This window comes from Bemisia tabaci, chromosome 10 (assembly GCF_918797505.1).
Source record: "Bemisia tabaci chromosome 10, PGI_BMITA_v3".
NCBI lineage: Eukaryota > Metazoa > Arthropoda > Insecta > Hemiptera > Aleyrodidae > Bemisia > Bemisia tabaci.
Window position 1 is genome coordinate 22344204 of NC_092802.1, and position 19824 is coordinate 22364027.

Sequence of the window (19824 nt, forward strand, 5' to 3'; positions counted from 1 at the left end):
TTATTTTCCAGGTATATTTAATCATACCCAATCTAAGTTCCAAACTTTTTTCTCAATAGAAATTTATGAACACGCTTTTTACGGCATATTCACCAAGGAGTAAAGAAAAGACAGGAAAAGTCAAGGTAAACACATAATCTAACACACTGTTTCGTTGAAGGTTCAAAACTTAGCTACTTCATTAATTTACAAGATGCTGTGATGGGCAGCCCTTTTTGTACAGAAGCGGTATTGACAGACGAAGATATATGTATAAAGAAAAAATATTATGTCTCATGCTAAAGTTGCACCACTCTCTCGTGGAGGGCTTAAGCATGACGTCATCCATGCAAACGCCGGCTTGTTTTGTGATGAAAATATATCGATGGATGACGTCATAACTATAGTCCTTTTCAGCAGTGCTGACCCTGAACTCCGAAATTTACACCAGTCTCTGCGTGACGTTATTAAATCAGCGTATGATTGGTCAATTACCCTCATGAGGAGCCCGCATTTAATTGGTTGCTGCTAATAATGACGTCATCACTAAAAACTGTCTTTTACCTACAAATGATATGAGCTCCGATTTTCCTTAAATGAAAGGCAATATTTACAGCACACGTTAATTCGTTGTCTTGATAATTTTATGTATAAACTGGACGTTTGGACGATTTCTGCCCCTTTGTCTTTTTTTTCTTTTTTAAATTTCTTAAATTTTTCGTGGAAGTTTCCAGCGTTTCTCTCTCTTTCTTTTAGCGGTAAATGAACTTGAAGTACTTATGGTTCTAAAAAAACAACTAAAGCGTACTCTCGATATAAGAATTTCTTTTCTTTTCTTCCGATAAGTTTCTTTATCTGTGGAAAATGTCGTTAATTGTAGTATTAAACTTTTAACGTGTTGTATCTTTGCGTTAATTATCCAATGCTAATAGCATTTTTTTTTCGTGGAGCGGAAAAATAAACATATAGGTAAATCAAATTAATAAAAAATAAATACAATGACTCAACTACAGAGTAGTTCTTATACAATAATCTATACAACAAAGGGGCATCTATTTAAAGTTCGAGTCTCTTAATTCCTCGAAAAAAACGAGTACGATTTTCTGAAAAATTTTACCGAAATAGTTGAAAGTTGATGTTTTGCGAGTTGGGCGAATTCTAATTTTCTAGTGGAAAAAATTATAAGTTCATTTAGATACATTGGTGAAATTTTGAAGAAAACTCCTTTTTCGAAATTTCATTTTTTTCTGCTTTTACGGTAAAAATGCAGAGTAAGAGACAACTAAACGAAAGAAAAGTTAAAAATTCATCACTGCGGTCGGGGTAAGATGTCAGCATTGACTTGCGACTGGTGGGATAACATTTTCCGCCTCGCGCAATGCCATGAGCGCGATGAATATCAAAACGCCTTCACTTTTTACATAGGCAACCCGCACACTAATCAAGTTCGAATAGTTGCATCATAGGCGCTAAAACCGATGTCGCATCAACAGCTACGCCTCTGGGGCCTTTTTAAGGCCGGAACCTTGAAGCTTTGGCCTCTGAAGCCCCTGGGTTTATCGGAGATCTATTATAGACCCCTCCTCCAACCTATCTGAAGGTTTTTTGCACTATGATAACAGAAACGGCTTTTGGATTTTCGCATTCCTTTTTAACACACCGATTTCAGTCTACTCAGGTCTTCACTTTACACCACGATACTGCCTTCTTTACTCTGGTTTCGGTTTCAAAATATAATTTTCCTTCACGATGCTGCCTTCTTTACTATGGTTTGGGTTTCAAAATATAATTTTCCTTCATTTTACGGAAATTGTTTCCCATTCGACTGTAAATTACTTGTAACTTGTTAAAAGCGGAAAAAATTGAAACAATAAACCGACCCGATTATAATCATTCTTTTAGAATTGCGCAAATCAGCAAGTATATTAATCGATGGTATTTTTATTGAGGTTTAAGGGTGTTCTTAGATGTGAATTTCCTCTTATCATCAGAAAAAGCAGAATTTGTATCCTGAGAATAATTAAATTAAAGAATATCTAACAGTTATGTAAATATTCCGTAAAGTAGGAGGACAAATCACTTACGCACGAGGAAATATACATTCTTTTATACGCAGAATGCTACTTGATCAATTCTGGTGAAAAACTAACTTGATTCTTGTCCATTTTTCGATGTGAAAATTTTCAAAGTTTAATTCTTCCGACTTGGGACTATCGACCTTGCTGGACATAAAAGTGCGCACGTCCCAAGTAGCATTTCTCAACGGATAAAACCGCCAGGATCATCAACATATGAGCGATTATCCTCGATTTTATCGCGATAAAATCGCGCTTTTATCGCCCGAAAATTTATCGCGATATTTTCGAAATAAAAATCGCGATAAATGGCGATTTTATCTCGATTTTAACTTCGAAAATTGATCACGATATTATCGAACGAAAAATTGCGATGTGTAGCGATTTAATCGTCATATATCGCAATTCTTAATGCGATAGTATCTCGATGTATTGCCACCGATATAATCGCGATAACCAACCGATAAAATTGCTATTCATCGCGATCACTGCTACTTCTGATGTTCGGAAAAGGTGGTCATGGAGACAAGACCATATCATACATGAGGCTTCGCTTTTTAATGAGCAACAGGTGGTTGAAGCCATCTATTTATAATTTCACCTGAAACCCTGAAACAACGTTATCTTTTTTTGTATGAGCGCGTATTTTTAAATATTAAATATAGCCTCGGAATTTTGTTGATAGAATCCTCGACGTCACTGAGCGTTAGTTAGGAAGTTCATCTATAAATAAAGTTCTATAAGTATTTAAATTGGTTCTAAATATACGTTTCAGATTGCAAACGGGTTGGCGGGTCAACTTTCGCACCGCGGTCTGCTGAAATTCGGTCTTAATTGCTCACGGGTGCAGAAGCAATATTTGAGAAAGCTTCACAATCCGTCTTAATCCTCTAAAATGAACATTGAAAAGTATATAAAAGTTCCGAGTTCCCTCTCTAGATAGCGTCTTTTTTTCTTGAGGGATTGAAAATACTCACTTTCACTCGCGTCAAAACTTCGGACAATCTAAGATTATTATTGTCCTCCAAAATATCCTTGAGGGTTTAATTTTTTCTCTCATCAGCATGCGTCTTAAACTCACAGCAATTGGGGGGGCCTTAAGCACAGTAAAGATTTTATGATTTCATGAGTAACCGGTTAGATGGGAATGCACAAGACAGAAGCTGAAAATACGGAATTTTTAGCTTTTTTCAGGGAGTTATGAGGTTTTTTTTTAATAAAAAAAAAAAAAAAAAAAAAAAAAAAAAAAAAAAAACTGAAAAATTCTTGTGAACATAACGGACGCCTTCTCTTCAATTTATTTAAAATGCAAGACTTATGATCACTGAATTAGCTTATTCTATGTCATGTATGTATCAGGCAATAATAGATATGAATATTCACAACATCTCTCAAAAATGAATATTTTGTTGGGAAAAATTTGGCAAATTTTCACTTTTCGCACGGCGTCTTTCTTGAGCGGGGCAATATCAGTGATGTGGCGTGCTTTGTGATACATAGGTTAATCTGCCTTTTAAACCTATGGAAAAGGATCAATATACAGAGTGTTCGCAACAAACACCTTTATGATCGATTCTTAACCATTACTACGAATAGGAGAATATCAATAATCTATCATTCACGCTTCGTCATTGGACAACATTTTCATGACGACCTGACCCACTTTAACTGTTGAGCTTCGGCAGAAACAATAATTTGGAAAAAAAAATATGTTGATAGAGAAAATCAAAACAGTTTAGTTACTTACTTGACTTATTTTCTTCCCAATATTTTTTGTCATTACTTTTTGCGATGCACATTTCGAATCCATCGCTTGATCCATCTTTAGGCGACTATTTGTTATTAGCGTTATAAGCTTATGCGCGTTATGGGTTTTCGAAACTATACATGCAAGTTCTGCACATGAACGACATATGAATAAAAATAAGAAACTAAAACGAAAAATGCAAAACGAAACTAAGCTAAACGTTTGTGAATGTATCAAATGTAACGCGAATAATAAATTGACCTTGATAAGCAGAAAGAAATCAAGCCACATCTGCAGCTATATAACCCAATTTGATTGGGCAATTTAATTTTTTACGTGTAAATGGTTGTGTGAATTTTGTGCAGATTGAAGTGAATTTCTTGAAATATGCAAATTCCCTAAAAAATTTCAAAGAAATCCGCACAAACGTTCTCTTGTAATAAATTGAATTTATCGGTTAAGTTTAGCAATAGATGATATGGCTCGGTTTCTTTCTGCTAAAAAAGGTCCAAATAGTGGCCTGAAGATGTCTCAAGCGAAAGATCCAAAATGCGCATCGCCTGAGGTAATCACAAAAAATCACCGGAAAGACAAAACATCAAGTAACTAAAAGCACTCCTGCGGCCCGATTGTTGAAATTGATAGACAAGGCTATAGACACAGAGGACAGAAAGGATTTGGAGGGATCCTATTGGTGGAAGCTGGTGTTTGCAATGGACAAAGGTGGTAAGTGATAGACTAACTAACGGCAGCCGACAAAGTACCTTCACTGGAAAAAAAAAAAAACACATTGGATCTAGAGTCCAGACTCTTGAAAACATTTACAAGAAAAAGGATTTCAAGCAGATTTAAGCTTAAATAAAAAAAATCCGTTCAAATTAAGAGGCTTGGTTCTTGATTTAAGCTTTAATCTGATTGAATCAAGAGTATTTTTTCTTGTCGATGTTTTTAAGAGTCTGGACTCCGGATCCAATGTGTTTTTTCCAGTGTTTAGTCAGGCTATCGTCTTCTATCTTAGTTGGTAACAACCACCCGTTTCAAACCAGTGGGATCGCTGCAAAATCCCTATGTCTTTTTTGTCTATCAAACTCAAGAATCAGTCCGCTGGATTGATTGGTCATCAGCACTGCTGGAGTTGAAGGTGGAGGGGTAGTGGTCTCTATGGGCAGTGTGGCCGATCATCTAGACCGGTTGTTTGGTCCAGAATGATTTGTCCAAAACAGGAGTCTGGTGTCAGTCTGACCTCCTAGCTCCCGGACAAGAATCCAGAAAGAAAAGACGTTACTAGAGGACCTGGATTAATTAATCATCAGCACTGCTGGAGTTGAAGGTGGAGGGGTAGTGGGTCCTGTGGGCAGTGTCCTCGATCGTCTGGACCGGTTTGTTGGAGGTGGGCGTCTTGTTCCTGTACGTGGTGCCGGTTTGCTTGCTCCATTTGGACTTGGACTGGTAGCTCTTGTCGAAGAGCCGACACAGCTCCCGCTTGAACTTGGGGTTGGTGATGGCGTAGATGTAGGGGTCGGCGCAGCTGGCCGTCTTGCAGAACAGCGCCGGGATCATGGACACGTGCGGGGACAGATACTCCGTTTGTCGCAAGATCCCGAGAAGGGCCACGATTGCGTAAGGCGTCCACGAGACGAACCACAGGGCGATCACAAATATCACCACTCCGGCTAGCCTGCAACATTTGCAAAATTCGTCCAAATCAAAAGGTAAATCTTAGGAGTATGGACACGTCAAAAATTCGGAGGTTAGCTTGGATCAGGTCATACACGTAGCTCTTGGCACCCAAAAGAGCAGCCAACCAATGAACTTAAATTATCCAGTGGTGCTAATTTTCACTATGGAGATGTTGCATGTGTGAGGAATTTGCGATTTGACTGTTGATTCTTTTGTATAAGTTGGCGAGAAACACGGTGGTGCTACTGGTTTTCCAGTAGTGGTTTTCCTGGTTTCTCTGAAATCAACTCCCAAGCTCAAAAAAAGCTCTCAAGTGGAGGCCAAAATGGAGGGGACATCCCACCCTACCCTGAGAGTCCACCTCTACATCATGACAAACTCTCCATGCAAAGATAGGGAGCAAATACATTAGCAGGGTTGCCGTGTTTTCAGTTTTGGAGTCCCCAAATAAAGTGGCAGCCCTGTCAATGTATTTACTCCCTATCTTTGCAAGGAGAGTTTATCTTGATGTAGAGGTGCTGCTGAATTACCTACTTGGTGGATGATGAGCCTCGAGATATCTGAAAATTTCAAAGAGAAATGAACCGCGTTAAGCAGAAAGGAACCAAGCCCCATTCGCGATTGCCAAATTTAACTGGGAAATTTAATTTTTACAAAAGAACGTTTGTGCAAAGTCCTTCAACAATTTTAAGCAATTTGCTTCGTATTATGCAGAAAATTCACTGACATTTGTCCGAAAATCCGCACAACCGGTTTCGTGTAAAAAATTAGACTGCCCAATTTAATTTGGCTACAACTGATGTGGCTTGGATCCTTTCTGCTTAACGCGGTCCAAATATGAAAGAATGTCGCAAAAACATATGCTTCATCGAAGAAAATGTGGCATAGTTTTCATACGGCGTTCTTCCTAAGCACGGCAGTCATGCAGTGGCGAGAGGTGAAATATCGATTTTCGATATTTCTCCATTTGAAGCTATGGTAAAGAATCGATTACTAAGATGTGCCCTGTTTTTCGATCATTTTCCATAGGTTTAAATGGCAGATCAGTCGATGTATCGCAAAGTACGCAACGCCACTGCTACTGCCGTGCGACGCATAAACGCCATAAACGCCATTTTACATTTTTTGGAAACAATGTATCTTAGCAGAAAAACTTGTGTACGTTGGGACAATGTTTTTACATAATTCTTTCGGAAATAATATCAAGAACTTAACTTGAAAATTTGAGGTGCATGGGTAAAAAAGTTATTATTCCATAAAGTGTTAAGTTCCAAAAAACGAGGGAAAATACCGCTGGAATAACGGCGTTCTTGCTTAGCATACGGAGAAAAAAACTTCGTGCGTGGGACCCGAAGTTTAGGTCATATGGATCTCTGAAGTTTTCAGATTGAGCATCTGAACACATAAGGTCTAGCTGTCGAGGTTCGGATCACACATCTGAAACTTCAGTTCTTACATCTGAAGTACTTCGGTTTTCACATCCGAAAAACTTTGGTTCTCACATCTGAAGTACTTCAGATGTAAGAATTGAAGTACTTCAGATGTAAGAATTGAAGTACTTCAGATGTAAGAATTGAAGTACTTCAGATTTAAGAACTGAAGTACCTCAGATGTAAGAACTGAAGTTTCAGATGTCTGACCTGAACTTCGGCAGCTAGACCTTAAGTCTTCAGATGCTCAATCCGAAAACTTCAGAGATCCACATGACCTAAACTTTGGGTCCCACGCACGTAGTTTTTTTCTTCGTGCACGGCAGTGCAGCCATGCCCCCTGGTACGAAAGGACTCTCTAACGAACCTGAGCTCGACTCTACGCTTCTCCTTCTCCTGGCCGAAGCGCGGGACGTTCTTGGTGCGGACGACGGCGAAGCAGATGCTGATGTAGCAGAAAGTGATGATGGTGAAGGGCACGAGCCAGGCGGCGACGAAGAAGACGAGGATGAAGAGGCGGCTCTTGAGGTCCTGGCTGAGGTAGTCGAAGCTGCAGGCGGTGAGGTAGCCCTCGGGCACGTAGCGGTTGAGCCCGACGTCGAAGAGCGGGATGGAGGCGAAGAAGAGGCCGTACGCCCAGACGAAGGCGACGCAGGCCCGCGCCCTCTGCCGCGTCGTGTTCTTGAACGGGTTCAGAGGGTAGACCACCACCAGGTAGCGGTCCAGCGCGATCGCCGCCAGCGTCATGATCGAGACCGTCCCGGTCAGCCCGCCCATGAACCCGTAGATCTGGCAACCTGCAACACAAGAACGGATCCAAGTAAGAGGGTATCCAGAGAAAGGGCATACGGAAAACGAACGTGTCTATCAAACAGAACTATGCGCAAGCGGAAAAGATGGGGTGTGCTCGTTAGTGCTCCGGCTGTAAGAATGAATGGGAAATATAAAGCGCCAATGACGTCAGCAGCAGTGGCGTGAATGGACCACTAAGCAAGGTCTGAATTTCAGCTTTCTGACAGGGCCGGATTTACCTACTTGCCGTCCATGGGCCGCCTGCATTTTGCCGCCCCCTTCTCATTCGTTTTTAAAAATCAATAAAAACCATCAAGTGATCGTGCCGGAGGGGGAGGGGTGCGTTAACCTTTTCGTGTTGGATACATTTTTTGCGAAAGCCCTGTCAACACTACTAGCAATATTTCACGGAACTTGACGCGAAAGTTAAGTTCCGTAAACCAGTCTCTGTGTGGACAAGGTCCTCCATTTATAAGAAATGAACCAAAAACTTATGAAAGAACAAACATAAACGTGGTTTAATAATTTTGACTTCCTCCGCTACGCCACGCTGATCGCACTGAGTTTGGCGCAATGCGTGAAGTATTCCTGCAGTCTTGTAGGCGCTATGCATTTCACGTCAACCGCTCCTGACCGCACTGTGTTTGGCGCAATGGGTGAAGTATTTATGCAGTCTTGTAGGCGCTAATATGTGTTACATGCCGACCGCCGCGCCGAGGGCTTGTCCTTTTCATCTCAAGTCCTCGTCATCATTCCTCTCTGCGCTAAGCTCCAAGCCAAATTGCGTGTTTAGTTCCCCTCTTAACTCGACTAATTAAAGATGCTGTCTCTTGTATCACCGAAAAACGACAAAATTAGAAAATACTATATTTTTAGGAAAGAGAGAGTTTGTCCCCTTTTCTCTTTGATAATTTGTTTTCAGAATCTGAATTTTTTATATACCTACATTAAAAAAATTGCAAAATTTGCCGCCATGGACCGCGGCTCATGTGGCCACCCCCTTAATCCGACCCTGCTTTCTGATCCATGTTTCTTAACAAAAATTTCACGTAGAACATGATTAGCGCAACAAAATCTACCGAAATCAACTCTTTACGAAGATATTTAATGATTCTTGATGCGTGAATTCAAACCACCCGCTTATGAAAACTCAATGCTCCACGTGATTCACATCGCGCGCTAAACGTTATCATGACAGTCTCTGCGATATAAAAATCTGGCAACCTCAATCTTGACGCTTTGGCTCAGCTGTAGCAAATTGCTAATAGTTTGAACAACACATGGTGGGAAATGACCATTGCTCGATTGAGAAGCTTGCTGAAAACGTTGTAGTGCGCGATTTGACTCACGTAGAACTTTGAGTTTCTTGTCAGCGGGCAGTTCGAATTCCTCGTAACCAATGTGAAATAAAAACGTTAGTATCTTCGTTTGGAGTTTGTTTATTAGTTTTCATTGCGCGAATCGTGCTCTACGTGAAATTCTTGTTAAGAAACACGTATCAGAATGCTTAAATTTGCATACCTTGTCTAGTGGTCCATTGCGATGTATCGATTGTTTTACCATTTAAACCTATGGTAAAGAATCGATTATTAAGGTGTTCGGTGCGAACACCCTGTTTATTGATTCTTTACCATGGGTTTAAATGGCATAAAAATCGATAAATCGCAAAGCACGCCACGCCACTGGTCAGCGGCAACCACGAGAGGAACGACTATCGGGAAAGCGATCTTAAACTCATGAGCCCTGTCCACAAAGCTCTAGATACATGCCCACGGCTCATGGGTGCCGCACTTAGTTGGCTCACAGTTCCGTTTGCTGATTTGGAGAAGCGGGATTTCACGTTCTATCAAACGGAACTATGTGCACAGTGTATGAGCCGTGGGCATGTATCTAGAGCCTTGTGGACAGGGCTCATGAGTTAATGACCGCCTTGCCGATCCTCGTTGCCGCTGATGTCACTGGCGCATTGTACTTCTCATTCATTTTTATGGCCCGAGCACCAACGATCGTACACCCCATCTTTCCCTCTGTACACGAAGAAAAAAACCTCGTGCGCGGGACCCGAAGTTTAGGTCATATGGATCTCTGAAGTTTTCGAATTGAGCATTTGAACACGTTAGGTCTAGCTGTTGAGGTTCGGATCACCCATCTGAAACTTCAGTTCTTACATCTGAAGTACTTCAGATGTGAGAAGCGAAGTTTTTCGGATGTGAGAAGCGAAGTTTTTCGAATGTGAGAACCGAAGTTTTTCGGATGCGAAAACCGAAGCACTTCAGATGTAAGAACTGAAGTTTCAGATGTGTGATCCAAACCTCAGCAGCTGGACCTAAAGTGTTCAGATACTAAATTCGAAAACTTCAGAGATCCATACGACCGAAACTTCGAGTCCCACGCACGAAGTTTTTTTCTCCGTGTACATAGTTCTCTTTGATAGAAATACGTCCACATAAAGGAGATGGTCGCGTTTTGACGATCTGTATACCCCGTGACTAGGTATCCTGGTGGAAGTCCAACTCATGGAGAGAGTATTGACCCCGCGCGGCGGAAGGTGAGTTCGCGTCACGTGCGACCATCTGCGAAGGATGGGGTTCCCGAAAATGTGCCTTTTTCGCTTCCCTCTGCACGGGCTCACGCGAGGTGGTGGAGGGTGACGGGGCATGGACTGCTGCCGTACTAAGGAAGAACGCCGTATGAACATTCGAGAGTTGCCAAATTTCCTACGATAACATGTTTATTTTGGAAGAAAATTGTGAATATTTTTTCTTGAAATTTTCAGACGCTTAAGTTCGAATTACAAACAAAATTATCGGAGAAATTGGCAGGATAATAATAAAAAAAATTCCTGAAAATTAGTGGTTTTCCAGAGGAAATTTGGCAACGCCTGAAGGTTCATACGGCGTTCTTCCTTAGCACGGCAGCGATGGTCCTACTCCTGCCGCACGAGGTCGACTTCCACGAGGGTATGTTCAATGGAGCTTTTACATGCGTAAAAGATTTGCGATTTAAGTGATTGTCCTCTCGCATACTTTTGCGAGTAACACGATGGTGCCACTGGTTCCTTCTGAAATCAACTCCTAAGCTTAAAAAAAGCTCTCAAAGTTGAGGCGGTTATTGAGAGGATATCCTCCGCATTCCCATGCTTCCCTGAGGTAGAGTGCCTTAATAATGAGAGTATGGCCAGTTCGAATTCCACCTATGATTGGCTCAGCCATCTTAGGCTGAAAAGAGACTTCTAAGATCCAAAAATAGTGGATGCTATAAGTTAATATATATAGTTCAAAATGACTCAAAATGTAGTTTTCTTTGCTTACCGCAATAAGAAAAATGTACCCAAAGGCACTATTGCGACTTATTTACATAAGTTTTACGGCTAATCGTGTGCAATTTTCGAGAAAAATCATCGTAGCTGTGGGATTTGCAGCAAGCGCGGTTGATGATAGCCTTCAAAAGTTGGCAATGACCCCTCTCCCATCCTCAAAAATCAAAACAAAGCACCGCCATTTTTGGGTCCTATGCCCCATGAGGCCCAGAAGGGCCGTATTAAGGTACTCTACCCCGAGAATCCACTTCTATGTCTTACTCTCCATGCAAAGGTAGGGAGCAAATACATAAGCAGGGTTGCCGTGTTTTCAGTTTTGGAGTCCCCAAATAAAGTGGCAACCCTGTTAATGTATTTTCTCACTTTCTTTGCATAAAGAGTTTGTCTTAATATAGAGGTGGACTCTCAGGGTAGCGTGGGATATTCCCTGTATTACAGCCTCAACTATGAGAGCTTTTTTTGAGCTTTGGAGTCGATTTCAGAGAAAACCAGTGGCACCGTCGTGTTTCTCACAAAATTTTACGTGGGTTAAAGTACTTAAATCGTAAATTCTGGCTCCATCAGAGTATGTATGAAGAGAGAGATATTTCTGCCAACTTGCACTACGAACTTCGTCGTCTCTTTGTCAAAAAGACGTAACGACATTTTCAAAGCGGCAAGATTTCCACCCCACTATGTACTTTTATTTTACTTATATTAAGCGCTCAGCCGATAGGCAGCGCTTTTGGCGCGTATACGTAGTATACCGCCTTTGCGATCGTTTCGACCCCCCACTCGATACAATAACCGAGTCCCTTAGTTCCTTACCGAAAAGTGACTACCGCGAACTTCTGAGATTTTCCAAAGCGTGTAAAAAGTTTATTTATCCGTCAATAATTATGATTTAAAGTTGTTTCTCATTCTGGGGGTCTCTAGTTTATGTGTAATGAATACCAAGAGTCTGCGTTACTTGGTTTTTTTTGAAAAAACCTTAGAATGCGACGCGCTGATTTAAAATATGCATATATAAGCAGAAGCAAGCGAACTGATTGGAGGATGGCTGATCAAGTCGGCACTCGTTGAATGAGAATTTCACTTCTTCGTTTTGTTTAAAACGTTGCTTTGACGGATCTCCACAACGGTGTTATGCTTTTCAAAATTTGGTACTCCTTGCTCTGATAGCCGGGGCCAGCAGGATAGTGGTAAGTGCAATCTATGATGAGCCTCGAGACTCATTAGACCATGTGCTAACCGTGGCCCATACAGAAATTCACTCCCCTATCAGGCCAAAACAGTGCTCAGGCAGGCACAAAACCCAGGTAGTGTCCCGGTCCTGGCTCGGTTCGCCGCGTCGCTTCCCAGCTGAAGAACAAAAGGCGACCCTCGCGGTCCTCGTCACAGTCAGACCTAATTACTTTCACTCGATTTCCCATTTCACCGTCACGCTGGGATCCATCAAATTTTCGAAAAAATTGTTTCTCGAGTACTTAACAATTTTTTCCTTACTCTCCGTTTAAAGACGAATTGAAAGAGGTCTCATTCATAAAAATCGGCCGAATAGAAGAGAAGTTACAGTATTCGAAATCCGAAGAAATCAACGAAACTTCTCCAAACAAAAAATAAAATGAAGGGGAAAAAAGAAATGTATAAATTACAATTAAATATAATTGACCTCAGAATTTGGCAAGCAATTCAACTATATAACGAAGAAAAAATTGGGAGAAATTACAAAAAATTCGCCTCTTGCAAGGGGCTTCCTTGTAAGAATTTTGATCTGAAGGCAAGGATTGAATACCAGCGCAATACACCATACAATACATGGTGTGCCTGAACGAATTTTTTTTTTTTGTGTCAAAATCGAAAATTCTTTATATTTTTTAACTACAGTGTCTCTTGAGTCGTTTAAGCCAAAAAAAAAAAATTCCGTCAAGATTCTAGAAAGTAAAGGCGCTTTAAAAGTATTCTGGGGCTATGTATCCTAACTGTGTCCACACATGGTTTCTGTTTAGCATATCCATGTGTAAGTATTTATACACGTAGAATCTAATTTTCACGTCAGGGAGTCGACACATCTCGATTTTTTCGATTTTATACGGAAAATTGATGGTTTTTCGGGATTGAAATTATTATTGTTTCATGAAAAATAAATGTACCCAAAATGACTATAGCATATTGATTTTTATATATTTGCACCCCCCACGAAATTGGTTGGTAAATTCAACGAGTGAGTGCATCGACCTGGTATATCAAGTTTCTGCAATTTTTACGGCAAATCGGTAGATTTTCAGGATGTAAATTGCTTACTTTCAATTCATGAATGAATAAAGCATGGACATGGTTGAACTTCTTTGCATGGAAATACGTTTAAAATAACAAAATCAAGACATATTTAATGCAATTACATTTATATCGAGTCAATTTCTTTTCAATAATATATCGGGATTTATAATAGGTACCGGTGATTTGGATATTTTAGCCCCAAAAATACCTTTAAATTGACTGTATCTTTCAGGAGTTCGACAGAACTTTCCCTTTCTTCGCTTAAATTATTCCGTAGCACTTTTCTTCAAGAATCTGATAAAATATTGCTGGGGGCAGATCAAAAAACTTAAACTCGTTCGAATGGCTTTCTACATTCACAATACGCGGTCTCGTCAAAGTGCGTCGTCGAAGAGTTGGATCGTATGAATTCTCTTGTTGTGCTACTTGCCTATTTTGAAATCTCTGTACCTAAATGAAAACTAAAGGGGTTGATATGTGTGAGTTAATGACGCGCCTTATCAACACATTGTGTTGGAGTTCACTGCTTGTTTGATTTCGACTTGCCTCTGAGTACTAGTATACTAGTGCTAATGCGTTTAAATGGCGCACCAGCTCAACGATGTGTAGGCTTTTGGGGGGGGGGGGGGGGGGTTCATTTTTAAAATAAATAAAGCTGTGAAAACTGTATTTTATGCTTTTAACGTAATGCGCAGGTAGTTTCGATCGTTTGTCTATAAGAAAATTTCTTAGCGGTAGAGTAATTCTTATCGAAATTGATCGTTGAACTCAAATGAAGCCTAAAAAAAACGCGCCTGATGAGCTCAACGGTGAGCTCATTTTCGGGAAACAAAAATACGCGTTTACGGTTTCCTTGGTAACCTTTGTTTGCTATCAGCTGATATTTTATTTCCATTTCCCAGCCAAGTCGACGGAGTTTATACGTCCTTTCTTCACTATATACATTTACTAACACCTGAGCGCTTTTCTAATACGACAGTATTAGAACTTTCCCGTTTGTTTTTTACTTTGGTCGCCCATTTTGACCGAAAATTTTAAAGCATTTTTTTTTCTTTTTTTACAAGAAAAAATTGTACAAATTTTGAACAGAAAATATACAGTCATATTCTTGTAGGAAAATGAATAACTTGAATACATTTTGCAATTTTGGAATGAAGTCCAGAAAACGACGGTGGTTTAAGTCAGAGGTCGACCAAAAACGCACTCGTCCTATTTCCTGTTTCTCGAGGCAACAGTTCGAGCCTGCCGCAAGAGCGTCTTTCAGTTTCTATCCCCCTTTGGAGAGATATGAAGATATGACGCACTGGAGAGGAAATAAAAATAACTCGGTTTTTATGTTCCAATGTGTCAGTTGCACATGCGACGCGAATGAAATTCGATGGTTTGAGTTGAGAGGGGATTTTCACAAGTAGCGGTGGGCGACAGCCGATGAAAAGTCCTCAAACCTCTTTGTGGGAGGAAAGCAGGATCTAAAATTCTCGGCGAAGCGGCAGAACGTAAAGGTGCTCGCAAAAATTCTGTTTCTCATCTATTCATTCATTTAATCATTTATTAATTTATTTATTTTTCATGTAGACATGTAGCCTCCTTGACTAGGGCTAAGGTGGTTGTTCGGTTGGTTAATATTTATGTCATCAAATTTATGCTATGGGGACGTTCAAGTATTACGTAACGCACATAGGGGAAGGGGGGTTTAAACCAGCGTTACGGTGCGTTACCCGAGGGGAGGGGATCAAGCCCAGCGTTACGTGACAAATCCGAGTCGGGGGGGAGGGGGGGGGGCTTGGAAAAACGTACAAAAAATTGAAAATCCCGCCCTTCCCAAATGAATCTTTCTTGCTTTTTTGAAAATCAAGGAGGGAGGGGGGTCAGGTCAGCGTTACGAAATTCAAAAAGGGTGTGTAACTCTGCGTTACAGATGCGTCACAAGGGGGGAGGGGGGAGGAAATCGGAAAAATTACGTTACGTTTGTTAGACGAACCCTTGTCTGGGGCTTTGGTAGTTGTTTAGTTGGTTAATACATTTGTCCCGTCAAGTTTATGATATGCAGCATAAGAAAATCAGAACGTGAATCAGTGATACGTTATCAGTGATATGGATCATAAGAAAAGAGACCTTCTCTGATAGCACACTGAAATATATTTTCTTAATTATTTGTTTTTCAGTGTTTTGTTTTTATCCCATAATTTGTGAATTAGAACCCCAATTCGTCGTTTTCCGCACAAGTGAATGTAACTCCATTCCATGGTTGCAAAATTAACCGAAAAAATGCAATGTTTTACGAGAACAAACCTGCGTAAATTTCTTCGAAAACTTGTATGCTTTTTGCATGAGATCAGTAGAAACATTGGTGCAATTTTCAGTCAGAAATTCTCAAAATTTTCCTGATGAAAATGCAATCGGCTGGTAAAAACTAACATAAAAGCCAGTCAAATCTGGCAACACTGAAATGTAGTTACGTTCTTTCGTAAAGGAAACGACGAGCTGAGTATGTAGCTCTCGTACCTTCTATGAATCTGTTCGGAACTAGGACCTGTTACTGACATATTAATGGAGCTTCATTTTATTTTATCTTTAGTTACGTTCATACTGGCCGAGAAATTCATTATTTTCTTCAAAAAATAGTTTGATTTGGAGGAGTTATTGTTTTGGTAGTTCTATAATGACAGTTGCTTTTATGGGTTATATTTTACTCATCTCTCGTGTTCTAGCGCTTTCATTTCTCTCCAGAGGCGGATCCAGCAATTTGGCAACACCGGATGGCCTCCATTTAAACCTATGCTAAATTATCGATTATTTTCGGAGCACCTGGCCCCTCCAAGAATCGATACATTTCTATAGGTTTAAATGGAGAAAAGACAGTGTTGCCAATTTGCTGGATCCGCCAATGCTTCTCTCTATAGTTTCAGTGAAAAAAAGTAAAAACTTAAAAACATAAATTCTCAATTAAACTGCGAATGGAATTTATTATGAGCCGAATGATATTATTTACCGGCACTTTTACCGTGTTTATCGATGTAAAAGGAGGATTATCGTCAAAATATGGATCTGTCAAGATTTTCCCGGAAAAATACTGTTGCTTACTCGACAAACAATGGATTGTTTCGATGAACTTTCTGACAATTTCGAGGAATCTTTTATCCCGCACCGGTATTCAATGAAAAAGAAAGCGTTCCTATAGAGGTTTGACTGCTCCAAAAGGAGGATTTGGCTCTTTTCGTTACTGTATGAAGACTCCGGTATTGTTGGGCATGTAGGTACCTAATTATTTGATTGTAGAGTTTAACATGCCGTTTGTTTTGCACCACTTAAGTCACACACGTCCTCTGCCGTGATAGCGAAGAGACCAGGAGGTGTCAAATTTTCGAAATCGAGTTTCCTTTAAAATTCATCGAATAGCTCTTCTTGACAAAATCACTGAAATTGCTAAAACAGCAAAATTCATCTTAATTTTATAAAAAAACGAGACAAATGAGAAAGCCGCAAGTGCGCAAAAAATGACGTAGTTTCAGGCAAGATAGCAGTAAGTGACAATATTCCTCCAGAGAGCCAATGAAAATAGTGCTTTCAAGTAAAGTGCCGTCCTCTTCTGCCAATTTCTAACCTGCAAATGTGTTTGTTGTCTGTCCCAAACGCAACTACGAAAGCATGCAGAGAATAGCACTCACGGCTGTCTTGCCTGACAATATCTTAGCATGAAAATGAAAAAATACGCTTTTTATGTAATTGAAATTAAATCAGTCGATTTTTAATAATCCAAAATGCTTCTAGGAGTCTTTCGGGTGGTTAGTGGCACTTTGATAAAGAAAGGAGGGTTTTACGACATTCCGTCAACAATTTTTTGTCCGGGCACCTGGTGAATATTTGGTTTTATTTCTATCTATAAAATTGTCAATTTAAAATATACGGTATATATATATTCCTTTTATTGAATGCTAATATTACTTCACTTTAAAAACATTATATTTTTAAAACGTGGCAAATATTTGTAAAACCTTTTCCAAGCGATGTCATCGATATTAATCTCAATGAGCCGTACTTGTCTTGAAAAGGTTTATACAGAAATGAAAAAGAGAGAAAAAAAACTAAGGAGGACGCAATCTTTGGTTTTAACCCACTTTTGGAATAAAAATCTCTTCCATGAGAATCAGTCCAAATTTACGACTTTCAGTTTTGAACCAAATCTTCTCCGATCGAATAAGAAAAATCATGGAGAATTTTAGTTTAATGTTGAACAGTTTCTATATAGGAAAAAAAAATTCTAATGAAGTCTGCAACGTCGCATATGGAGAAACGTGGTCTCTAAATTTTGCCCAAAAATATGTATCTATAAAATTGAAGGCATTATGACTGTCCTCTTTCAACTTATATTCGTCAGTAACAATAAACAATGGGACGCGTTTGCTACGGCGCCTTGATACAACTATACAACCTCGACGGATGTCCGTATTGCGTTCAAAAATTTGAAGGCGTTTTGCCTTCCTACGCATAATGCTTGTACTTGATTCGATCGACAAACGCGTTGGTCGGCGGTGACGGGGACTTGATGCAACTATTTAAGCTTGTTGGATGTCCGTATCGGTCCGACTGAAGTGCGAAACCACGTATCTCCATTGCGGTGTTTCACAATTTCCGCTCTTAATTAATCTCTTCTTCGAGAATCAGTCAAAATTTACGACTTTCAATTTTGAACCAAATCATCTCCGATCGAATAAGAAAAATCGTGGAGTATTTTAGTTTTATGTTGACCAGTTTCTCGATGGAGAAATAAAATTTCTAAGGAGGTCTGCAACGTCGCAAATGGAGGAACATGGTCTCTCATTTTGCCCAAAAATATGTACCTATAAAATTGAAGGCATTATGACTCGTCTCTCTACTTATATTCGTCTGTAACGATAAACAATGGGACGCTCTTGCTACGGCGCCTTGATACAACTATACAACCTCGACGGATGTCCGTATTGCGTTCGAAAAATTGAAGGCGTTTTGTCTCCCTGCTCATAATACCTTTTTTTCTTTGTTCAAAATATAGAGAACTACAAAGTAATTATTCTATTTGCTACAACTTTACGTCGATCTTTTTCAGTCAAACACGTCCAATTTTGATTGTTTGATTGCGAATATACCACGCCGCAGCGCAGTAAAAGCACAAAATATAAAATAAATATTAAAATGCTTTTGAAATCATGTAATTAGACACGGAACCACCTTGATATTTTCAAAACACACGTTATATTTTCCTTTGATAAATATTTTTTTTTCTTCATCAAGTTAAATGAGAATAATCCGTGCAGAGCGTGCAAACATTTCAAAAGCGTTGTTTCAAAATGCGTTGAAAAACGCTGACTCCGCGAGCTTAAATATTAGAGCCAAACACAGAGCAAAATGCGCACTGGCGCCTACAAACCTAACGGGATACTTCACGCGTTGCGCAATGCGTGAAGTATCCCTGTTAGGTTTGTAGGCGCCTATGCGCGACCTTGAGTCCCAATTTGAATCATGTGGGACCTCTTACAGAAAGGACCTGTTTAATGAACGACTTCAACTCCGGCTTTCACCCAAAACCGGGAAGGGGGGGGGGGGCAAATTTGTCGTTTGCGTGGGTGAAAGTTTACCCTTACGACAACGTCCATAATGTGTGCCAAGTTGAGCGGCAATTCGAAGTCTTGCAGCCCTGCCGAGCTAAGGAAAAACGCCGTATAAGTCATCAGGCGTTGCCAAATTTCCTTTGAAATATCACAAATTTATTTCTCTTCTGATTCACTGGAAAAAAACACATTGAATCTAGAGTCCAGACTCTTAAAAACATTGACAAGAAAAAATACTCTTGATTCAATCGGATTTTTGCTTAAATCAAGTACCAAGCCTCTTAATTTGAGCGGATTTCCTTTTGATTTAAGCAAAAATCTGATTGAATCAAGAGTCTTTTTTCTTGTTAATGTTTTCAAGAGCCTGGACTCTAAATCTTATGTGTTTTTTATCTAGAGTTGTTCAGAGGATTTTGTTCCTAATTTGACCTAAGAAGTCTGAAAATTTCAAGGAAAAATATCCATAACTTTCCTCAAAAATAAATATTATCTGAGAGGGAATTTGGCAACATTGGAATGCTCATACAGCGTTTTCACTTAGCACGGCAGAGCTCCGATCGGAATGTAAAGGTGACACACGGCTCTGACGAATGCTGGATTGGTGCCGCCATTCAATTTGACTAATTTCGTCAGAGCGCGCTATCACTCACCGTTCATTAAGTGATGAGTTTCGGCTTTAACGTGACGCTTGAAGTGGGGGTTTGGCTGCCAACAGCTGTCACAATCGGCAAGATTCTTGTCGTCATTCAGTAGAAAAGGTTGGTGCAAGAAGGCCTCAGGGGCTCTTAAGGGCAAATTCCGGCAAACAGTTTCCCTGATAAATTATTCAAATCTTGAAGAATATTTATTCAACATTTGATGGCTTTTGCTAGAAATCGAGCGAGATACGCGAATTTTATAGTGGAGGAAAATTGGTCATTTTGGAGGTCGATGGAAGGTAACCCCTACTCCAGAA

The 19824-nt window shown here is 40.0% G+C and overlaps 1 protein-coding gene across 2 annotated transcripts in view; it reads right to left on the reverse strand.

Annotated features, from left to right (window-relative positions):
• The window catches only part of LOC109042342 (uncharacterized), a 196816-nt gene continuing 176992 nt past the window's right edge, over positions 1-19824 (reverse strand). For both annotated transcript variants that reach the window (XM_072304903.1, XM_072304904.1), the window contains exons 4-5: positions 7279-7708; positions 1-5479 (exon numbers count right to left, since the gene is read on the reverse strand). In XM_072304903.1, the coding sequence (XP_072161004.1) occupies positions 5104-5479; positions 7279-7708 (806 nt within the window). In that variant the 3' untranslated portion in view covers positions 1-5103. The remainder of the gene's footprint in view (positions 5480-7278; positions 7709-19824) is intronic.